The sequence below is a fragment of the Dendrobates tinctorius genome, unplaced genomic scaffold (genome assembly GCF_039654945.1).
Source record: "Dendrobates tinctorius isolate UK_male_01 unplaced genomic scaffold, ASM3965494v1 ptg000171l, whole genome shotgun sequence".
NCBI classification, from domain to species: domain Eukaryota; kingdom Metazoa; phylum Chordata; class Amphibia; order Anura; family Dendrobatidae; genus Dendrobates; species Dendrobates tinctorius.
Genome location: NW_027361838.1, coordinates 3,372,444 through 3,382,877, shown reverse-complemented (window position 1 = coordinate 3,382,877; position 10,434 = coordinate 3,372,444). Strand labels below are relative to the sequence as shown.

The 10,434-nt window shown below is 41.4% G+C and overlaps 1 protein-coding gene across 1 annotated transcript; it reads right to left on the bottom strand.

The window, feature by feature from the left end:
• Window positions 1-768: 768 nt before the first annotated feature.
• On the bottom strand, window positions 769-7,989 carry LOC141053762 (histamine H3 receptor-like). The gene is made up of 4 exons (XM_073550808.1): window positions 7,752-7,989; window positions 6,926-7,092; window positions 1,491-1,892; window positions 769-840 (listed from the first exon to the last, which is right to left on the bottom strand). Exons 1-4 carry the CDS (start codon window positions 7,987-7,989, stop codon window positions 769-771), a joined length of 879 nt encoding a protein of 292 aa, XP_073406909.1.
• Window positions 7,990-10,434: the final 2,445 nt, after the last annotated feature.

The window sequence follows — 10,434 nt, the reverse complement described above, 5'->3', positions numbered from 1 at the left end:
AGCCCCAGCCAGAGCTGGCTGACCCGCACCAAGAAGAGATTGACAAAACCAGATCAAATGCAAACAGAATAGCAAATAGCAAATAAACCACTTAGCTGAACATGCAGGGACAGAGCTGGAGAAATCAGACCTCAGGAGGAACAGGAAGCAAATCACCAGCAGGGATAAAGGGTGTCGGCTGTCTTAAATCACAAACTGAAACCCCAGATCTCCAATCGTCATCATCATTATCAGGTGGCAAGCCTCTGTCAATCAGATCAGCTCCATTACCTCCAGTAACCACCAGAGGGAGCCCAGAAAGAGAACTCGCAACCCCTCTGTCAATCTGACCAGCTCCACTACCTTCAGTAATAACCAGAGGGAGGACAGAAAGCGAATTCACAACACACCTCATAAAGGAAGCACGGACATCAACTAGCAGACATATCTCAAAATCAACAGTCCAGAGGAGGCTGTGAGAAGCAGGCCTTTATGGTTCAATTGCTACAAAGATATGCTGAGGACTGCAAAGAAGAAAAGAGACTTGATTGGGCCAAGCAACACAAGAACAGGACATTAGATTAGTAGAAATCTGTACTGTGGTCTGAGGAGTCAAAAGTTGAGATTTTTTTGTATCAACCACCATGTCTTTGCCCACAATGCCCACAATGAAGCATTGATAAGGAGGTGTGATTGCATGTGGATTTTTTACTGGTGACACTTGATACTATTGGTAATTTATTCCAAATTCAAAGGACATTTACCGAGCATGGCTAACATAGAATTCTACTATCCATCTGGTATGCACTTATACCGCGTGGTTCCCTGGTTTAACTGGACAGGAAGTGCGGGATCACTCACCTGGAATGCGGTGAAAATTAAGAGTGCTAGTGTGTATACGTATACAAAGAGTGACTCCTAATGAAAGGTAATGCTACTGGTGGGGGTACCTGTGCAAAACAAGCATGCCCCAGAATTCCAATTTTTATGAAGGAGTGCAGTACCCTGCACACTTCTCCTACACATAAGCTGGGTTTATGGTGCCACTGCACGACCGCCTCTATACCCCATTTTGTTTGCTATCTTTGGATCTGTTAGATTCATTGCCCTCTTGCAATTACACTCCCCTGATGAGAGCTTTCAAGTGATTCCACTACTCATTTTTTGAGACACATTTTTAAAAGTAAGTTGAATGCTTTTCTAAAACTTGTATGACACAGTGGATATAATATAGGGTTAATTGTTGAGTTCAGATATAATATCCAGACTGTGATATCATACCAGTAAAGGGCCACACAGTTATTTTGGCATGCCCTGTCAATGGTAACCAGGAAAGTATAAGGACCCCAACAAGCAGCAAAAACAGAAACTAAAATTGCCAATGATTTTGCTACTTTTTTGTCCCTGGAGAGTTTAATGACATGAATGGCATTATGAATATTGGTCATTTGAGTTGAAGTTGGAGAAGCCGTTTGACTATGTCTAAAGGATTTCTCAAATGTATTTCTTACATGTAAACTAACATTCTTTATCTCAGTTATACGAGCAGAAGACAGCACCAGGTTACTTGATATGAAGAATGGCTTGACATCTTTTGATTTTCCTCCTAATGGATCACAAGCAGATTGTTGTCTTTTCTTCTTGCTGCGTTTCGAAATGCTCCAGTAGATGCTCAGATTAAAAAAAGATATACTTATTAATGGAAGAAAAAAATCAAAGACTGATGTAGCTAAGTGAAAGTACCAGATATTAAAGAATCCTGCCGCACATACATCCTCATCCATGTGACTGTCATCAAAAGCACTTTCCCAAAAAAGAATAGATGGACTGTAGAGAATGAAAGACATGATCCACACTGCAGTCATCTTCATAAGAGTCACACTGTGTCTTTTTTGAAGAGAGCGATAATGTACCTACAGAAAGGTAGAATGGAAAATCTCTTTGTAAATGCCGTATTCTGAGTGATAAAGTATAATCTTTATGAGCAACCATTAAATGTAATATACAGAATAGGTAGGAATCAAGAAACATTATAATCCATGGAAGACCATTCATTTCTACAGAGCGGATCAAACTGAAAATCCTGATTTTCAGGAGTGCACCAGTTCTCCTGCTTCCCCGGATACGGCACGCACATAGAAATTAACAGTTCAGACTATTGAGTTGTTGGTTTGCAATCAGGGGTGGATTAAGGGTAGCCAGGGCCCCGTGCTGTTCAGACTCTGTGGGCCCCATGTGACGGGGTCATGTGACGGGGTCGGGAAGTCACTAGTTTTCATGACGCATACGGTGCGTCAAAGGGCGGGAAGGGGTTAAATACTGAGGTAATAAACTCAACAAATACACAACATGTGCACGAGGCCTCACAGATACTGTGGTAAAAAACACCAAATACTCAGCGTGTCCATGAGGCCTTACAAATACTGAGCGAAAAAGTCACCAAATACTCAGTGTGTGCACAAGGCCTTATAAATACTGAGGTAAAAACTCACCAAATACTCAGCGTGTGCACGAGGCCTTACAAATACTGGAAGGCTTCCACCCAACATCTAGTCCTGACTCTCCTGTACCTAACATCGAAACCAGCTAATAGTCTGCAATCACCTGCTGACATGGACCCATGACCTGTCAGACAAGTTACTTCACATGAGTCACACAGAGGCTTCTGCTTCATGAACTTCCCCAGACAGAAGAAGTAGCCTCCAATGTGCAGCCTGTGGCGGGAAACACAGGAAGAGACGCTCCACGTCACAGGCTGTGCCCAACATGGCAGCAGAGATGTTAACGCCACAGACAAGTCGCCGTCTCCTCACACACTGGACACGACACTGCATCTGGCGACGAACAAGCACACATTGCGCAATGTTAGTCATGTCCCAGATGTTCAGCATGTGGAGGACCAAGGGGGGACAAAAAAGACCCCAGGATTGGAACAGGAGCATGGGAAAGTGGACGGCATTCGGAGGGGCAGGGTTTATATAGGGGTCGGAGTAACGGAGTAAGTAAATATATATATATATACACACATATTACTACATGCGGGCAGCGCACACATGCACAATCCTCAGTTTGTATAACTTTAGACTGGTCAAAACATTTCTCTCAGTAGGCCAAGAAAGAAATGTGGCAGGAATAAAGTGCACCTCATTGTAACTTATATGTGAGGCAGAGGTGACAAGACCTGCCATCTCGTGCCCACCTTACTAGAGGTGCCCACTGCCCACATATAATAAAGTTGATGGAAACAGACGACTTCCACTATGATGATTGGTTACCGGCAGCCCGACCACACCCATTTCACAACTAGTCACACCCATGTCCATGCCCCAACCACACCCATTTAGCACTGCTGATCACACTGACTGGTACTGAGGGCAGAGTGGCTGGCGTTATGGGCACAGTGGGATTGTGGGGAGGTATGAATGCTCCTCATCATACACCTTGTACACGCATTGCTCCGCACACCTCATACACACACGGTTCCGCTTTGTATGCCTCGTACACACATGGCTCCGCTGTACACCTCGCACACACACAGCTCCTCTCAGTACACACATGGCTCCAGTCTGTAAACCTCGTACACATGCGGCTCTGCTCCGTACACCTTGTACACACGCGGCCACGCTCTGTACACCTTGTACACACATGGCTCCGCTCCGTAAACCTTGTACACATGCAGCTTTGCTCCATACACCTTGTTCACACGCGGCTCCACTCTGTAAACACACGGGCTTCGTTCCACACAGGGCTCCGTTTGTACACACAAGGCTCCGTTCCATACACCTTGTACACACACGTGGCTTTGCTCCATACACCTCACACACACACGCAGCTACATCCACCCTGTAAACCCCCTCTGACCCCACACATACTTCCCTCATCCAGCACGATGACAAGCAGCTCAGCAGAGTCCTGCATACATCGAGGGCTGTGCGCACAGGACCTGTGATGAGGTCACAGGAGGGGAGGAGTCAGGTGTCACATGATCAGGGGCCCCGGACCAAACCCTCTGATCATGTGACCCCTGACTCCTCCCCTCCTGTGACCTTATCACAGGTCCTGTGCTCAAAGAGCAGAGATTTATCAGTGAGGAGCTGCGGTGGCTGGTGGGTGTATCTGGGAGGGTGAGGATGTGGTCGGTACATGGGGGGCGTGGCGCTATGGTGGCAGATTATAATGGGGCAATTTACCCTGGGCTGGTGGGCCCCCCACACCACTGGGCCCTGGGCTACCACCCAGATTGACCTCATTATAATCCGCCACTGCTTGCAATTATGATCCAACCAGCTCCAGGGCAATGTTTTCAAGCACTGCACTACTTACCTAGGAGGCCAGCTGCCTCTAATAGACTGTGGTGGTGGCTGGTAAGCTAGACAACAAGCCGCACATAATAGATTGAAAAATCCTTTTGTAAGACAAAAATTGCAGAGTTGTTTCGTTTAAAAGAAATTTGCAATTTTACCTATTTAGCAAAATGAGACAACCTTTTTAAAAGGGGCTGTTCCCCTTAATGTTAAGCCTACGTCCCATCCTCTGATGACGCTACTAGCTCGGTGAAACATTAGTGTTATCCGTTTCAATTCTAATACACAGCAATACTTTTTACACTTTCTTGTAATGTTTTTGTGTGTTATGTCCTTTTTTTTCCATAAATGTGTTTATTAAACTTTTCAAAATAAGGTACAACAATCCAGAAAGATGATATACATATTAATACATCAGAATATACAGACAGGTAAGATACAACATTGTGAGGGACAAAACAAGCTTGTAATCCTAGATATCTCAAATCAGACACGTCATGTGCATTCACATTTTAGTAACCTTTGGACTAATCATTCTGAGATTGTGTAGGAAAAAGGCAGATATAGAGAAATAAAATCAAGAAGAGGGAAAGAGAATAGAGAAAGTGGGTAAGAAATGGGGGAAGGGGAGAGGGAAATAAACCAACCTCGGTCCCAGCTACCCTATGAAAACTATGGAAACTCAGTTAACCAGCCCGGAAACTCCGAACCCTCCTTGAATGTCTCCCAGAGGAACCACATTTGTCCCTGCTCGGTCACAGATTCATCATCTTGAGCCATCAGCGACTCCATTCGGTTCACTCTATCCATCTCGGACACCCACTCCACCGCAGACGGAACCCTTGTCGCCAGTACCGGGGAATAATTGTTCTGGCCGCTATTAAGCAGAACCTCATAATTCCTTTCTTTATGGTTGTTATAGACCCAGGAATCAATGAAAGGAGAGCTATTTGAGGGGATGACTCACAGCGAACGCCCGTCATCAAGTGAAAGGCTCCAAAAACAGCTTCCCAAAATGGACGTAGAAGACTGCAAGACCACCATATATGAAGCATAGACCCCTCCTCATTGTCACATCTCCAGCATAAGTTTGAAATTGCAGGATTTATTTTATGGAGGAGCACAGGACACCTATACCAACGCGTTAATATTTTATAATTTTTCTCTTGTGATCTGCAAGATATAGAGGTCTTGTCGGTAAGGGTAAAGATCTTCAGACGGTCTGCATCAGAGAGGGTGATCCGCAGATCTCTCTCCCAAGCTGTAATAAAGCTGGGGGTGTCAATAGATAACGTTTCCAGGATCAAACAGTAAAGCAAGGAGACTGTGTGGGTAGGACCCTCCGCGGCCAACATCAAGGACTCAAATCGGGTCGATGTGTTAAAGGAAATACCCAAAAGGAAGTCCTTCAACTGAGCGAATTCAAGCCAAGATTGCGATTTGCTATGGCAGGTGTCCCGCAACCCCCCCACAGTGGAGAGCCCAGAGAGTCTGTCTGCCACCTGGCCCAGTCTCACCCGATCGACAGATCTCCAGCATAGAAACACAGTCCTGTCCACTGCTGGAGAGAAAGCAATGTTGATGTTATGTCCTTTTAATGGTTCATTTAAGGTTATGTTTTAATTTACTTTATGTGGGATACTCTCTAGGCTGTGTGCTAAAATTTGTTGTCCTATTCTGCCAATATGTATTAGCATACCGGGTGCTATTCACTTTATAAATATAAATTAGCAGGAATACTGCATAAAATAACTGCAGACTTCTGAAACAGATTAGGGGCAAAAATGTTTCATACCTTTTGTATATACTTTATTTTAATTGATAGAAATAAGAGTTAAATTTTATGGTCTTCTAGTGAGGGTTTATTTGGGATTCTCCCCAATCTGGAAATTATAAACATTCATATAGATAATGAAAAAGCCCAAAACTGTGCATTCACTCACCTCCAACATGTATTCCATTCTAAAATTGGTACCCTCTTGAAATTTCCTATTTGCTGATATCGAAAATGGGTGGTCCAACAGTGCAGACCACTTTATTACCTGATTTCCCATTGAAGACTACATTACTCCATGCTCTCTCCTGTTCTCTTCCTTTTTGCCTTACATTTTTCCTAACACTATTGGTAAACTGCACATTCTTTCTGTCCAGAAAAAGAAAGTAACCCACTATATTGGCATAACAGTGGAATACTGCACCTACTTGGCCTAAAAAATGAATTACAGGGAAATGTAACTGCAGTCTGCCAAGTACACATCAACAATTGTGATGGGGCATTTTGGGTGGCTTTAACTAATGAACCAAATTTTGATATTGGTTATATGTAAAAATATAATTTGCTTTTTAACTTTTCTACATTGAGGCATATTTATGGTTGTGGGAATACTCCATTAAAGTAGCCATAGATCTTCATGTGTTAAATAGCTATTTCAACAAAAGCTTATTCTCATGTGTCATTGACATTTTTTTAAAATCTACCAATAAAAAAATGTGCATTTACATACAGTACGTCATCCTGTATATATGGACTAATATAACTCTTAAAACTTCCATGTATGGCACAAAGGATCAATAGCTAAAAGAAGAGGTATCCTTAGCATGCGTCCATTATATAGAGACAATAAACAGTACAAAATACTTACAGCCTGGGTTACAGAAAAGAATCTGTCGTAGCTGATCAGAGCAATATTGAGCACTGAGGCTGTGGACATTGTGTAGTCAGAAACTAACCACAGTTTGCAGAGATATTTTCCAAGTCTCCATTTCCTAGTTAACATGTACTGTAAAAATAGGGGGGTGTTAAAAGCACCTAAAAATATTAAAAGAGAATTATTTCTGATGACAAAAATCCACATTTTCTATCTTAGAAATAGCATAATCCATACAAGCAAATCATGCAGCCGCAGGGACTCGAACATAATGTACGAGTCACAGTTTTTTTTAGTGAATCTGATGCATGTCTACAGACCAAAACTGATGACAAAACTGTTATAAAAATGGATCATTTGCCATCAAGCTCTGGTTACATGAAATGTTGAGATCAATTCACTGGATTGGGGCCTGTATAAAAACTGATGCATCGGACAAGTTGGATTAATCTCAATAGAAACTACAGGTTCAGCTCCTCCATCAGTTTCATTCTGATTTTTTGGTTCAACAAAACCCAGAATGACTCTGGTAAACTCTCAGCTGTGAGAAGCAGTTGTCTGAGTGGGTTTTCAGCCTCTGCATCAGTACAACAATGTAAAAATACATTTTACCTAAATCTATGCATTGAATCAAACTCTCACTATGAGAAGCAGTATTTAATTTTTTTTTCAGCCTATAAAATGAATATTTCCAATCACTGACACTAATGATCTTGAAAACAGTGAAGGATTACACAGAGTAGATTAAGAAGTTGCAGGGCTTTTGTACTGTGCTGCAAGATGAATAAATCAAAATTACAATGAAGCAAGACACACGTACCGATAAAAAAATCACAGATTGCTAAATTGAGGAGAAAGAAGTTACTCTGAGTTCGGAGCCTCTTGTCTATAATGAATGCTACCATTACCAGGGTGTTACCGAGGACTGTGAGAGAAATAAAGAGAGACAGTACAATCACCACAAATGCTTTCATGACTGGTGAATATTGCTCCCGAGTGTCTTCAGTCTCATTAAGAATCAATAGATGCGTTTCATTATAGAAGTGATCACATTGCATCCTGAATGATCAGTAAGAGTCATGTGTAAATCAGAAGAGTCCAAATTGTGCGAGGCACACTCAGGGTTACCATACAGCACGTCAAACACGCATGCCACGGTCATGTCTCTCTTACACCTTTTATACTACAGTAGCTCTAATTGTCACTTTAATCCCCAGTGACTATTTTTTCTCATTTGCTGATATTATGACAGATGATTAGTTACTTAAATTCCTGTTGGATTCAATTTGTTCTTGGTCATAGCCACAGCTTGTATTATATTGGTTAAAATCAAAGTTCTAAATTTCATATTTTAAACTGGTTTGACACACAGCATTTGTAAAGATTGTAAAGAAAAAGCTTCAGGATTGAGAGTCCTCAGTAGTTGATACCTTTTAATGGCTAACTGAAAAGATGGTAATACATTGCAAGCTTTCCAGACTACTCAGGTCTCTTCATCAGGCTAGACTAATACAAAATCTGAAGTCACATATTTATGCACAATACAGCCTAGAAAAAATGCAATAGATAAGACAAGTGACGTGAAGCAGAACTATCAATATGGGAGAGGGAGAAACATAAATATAAACATTGGACCAGTTCATAGATAAGGAGTCCGGATGTTTTATGGTCCTCTGATTGGGGTCTAGTTCTGTGTTGTGAAGCCCCCACACGGTTTTAAAAGGAAATTCCTTAATTGATGTAAAAAGACATAAATCCATGCGACACATTCATTCCAGCACTGAGAGTGTCAAAGTTCGTCATAAATTTGTACTCCCAAACTCGTCTCTCTCTCTGAGAATTGAAGTTACCTTTCAATACCAGTAATTTCATATCCACGCTGCTGTGATCAGGGATACAGAAATGTTTTGCCACAGGTAGATCCATTCTTTTTTTCTATTATTGTGTGACGATGAGCATTCATCCTTGTTGTGTCGCATGGATTTATGTCTTTTTACATCAATTAAGGAATTTCCTTTTAAAACTGTGTGGGGGCTTCACAACACAGAACTAGACCCCAATCAGAGGACCATAAAACATCCGGACTCCTTATCTATGAACTGGTCCAATGTTTATATTTATGTTTCTCCCTCTCCCATATTGATAGTTCTGCTTCACGTCACTTGTCTTATCTATTGCATTTTTTCTAGGCTGTATTGTGCATAAATATGTGACTTCAGAATTTGTATTAGTCTAGCCTGATGAAGAGACCTGAGTAGTCTCAAAAGCTTGCAATGTGTTACCATCTTTTCAGTTAGCCATTAAAAGGTATCAACTACTGAGGACTCTCAATCCTGAATATTTTTCTATCTACTGGCCTACACGGTACAAAGATATACATCTTCCTGTAAAGAAAAACCTGGCACTCTGTTTCTTCTGAGATATACTGTGCTAATTACATCCTCTTTTAAATCTAATTACTGAACACAGATTAAACACAGTTCTTCAAACAGCTGATGCATTTCGAAAATATATTTTGGAGAAATTCATGTGGTCAGATGAGACTAAAATAAAACTTTTTGGTATTAACTCCACATGCCGTGTTTGGAGGAAGAAAAACGATGAGTGCAACCCCAAGAACATTGTCCCAACCATGAAGCATGGTGGGGGAAGCCTCATACTTTAGGGGTGCTTTTCTGCAAATGTGACAGCACGATGAATGGAGGATGGGGTCATGTATAGCGAGATTTTGGCAAACAACCTCCTTCTCTCAGTAAGATTATTGATGATGGGCCATGGCTGGGTCTTCCAGCATGACAAGGACACGAAACACATAGCCAGGGCAACTAAGGAGTGGCTCTGTAAGAAGCATTTCAAGGTCTTTTGGAGGGAACTGAAACGCAATGTTGCCTAGGAACAGCCCCGAAACCTGATAAATGTGTAGTGGGCCAAAATCCCTGCTGCAGTGTGTGCAAAATTGGTCAAGAATAGGAACATGAAACCTCTGTAATTGCAAACAAAGGTTTCGGTACCAAGTATTAAGTTTTGTTTTTCTATTGTATCAAAAAAATTACTTCATGCAATAAAAGGCAAATTAATTTTGTAAAAATAAAACAATGTGATTTTTTGTATTTATTTTTTAGACTCTCACAGATAAAGTGTACCTATGATAAAAATTACAGACCTCTCCATTTTTTTAAGGTGGGAAAACTTGCAAAATTGTCAGTATCAAATACACTGTATGAGCAAACTCATCTAGAGTCATATGGTAAAACAAATATTCCCAATGTCCAGTAATGCTAAGGCTGGAGATGACTGAAAATTGAATTTAGTACATTGAGATATGACTGGAAAAACTTCTTCCCGTAACTTATGAATCCTTTTGCAGGACCACCATGTATGAAATAAAGAGCCCATTTCAATGCACTGTTTTCCGCAAAGTGGAAAGTACTCCAGAAAAATCTGAGATAGCCTTTTAGGGGAGAAAAAACAGCTGAGCTGGATATTCTTTGATAACTCCATGT

Coding starts and splice junctions, on each gene's coding strand:
- LOC141053762 (XM_073550808.1), bottom strand. CDS start 7,989: ATGCAATGTGATCACTTCTATAATGAAACGCATCTATTGATTCTTAAT. Junction 1,893..6,925: donor TCTTTTCTGTAACCCAGGCT/GTAAGTATTTTG, acceptor ACCTTTCTGTAG/GTACATTATCGCTCTCTTCA. Junction 841..1,490: donor TAAAGAATGTTAGTTTACAT/GTAAGAAATACA, acceptor ACCGCATTCCAG/GTGAGTGATCCCGCACTTCC.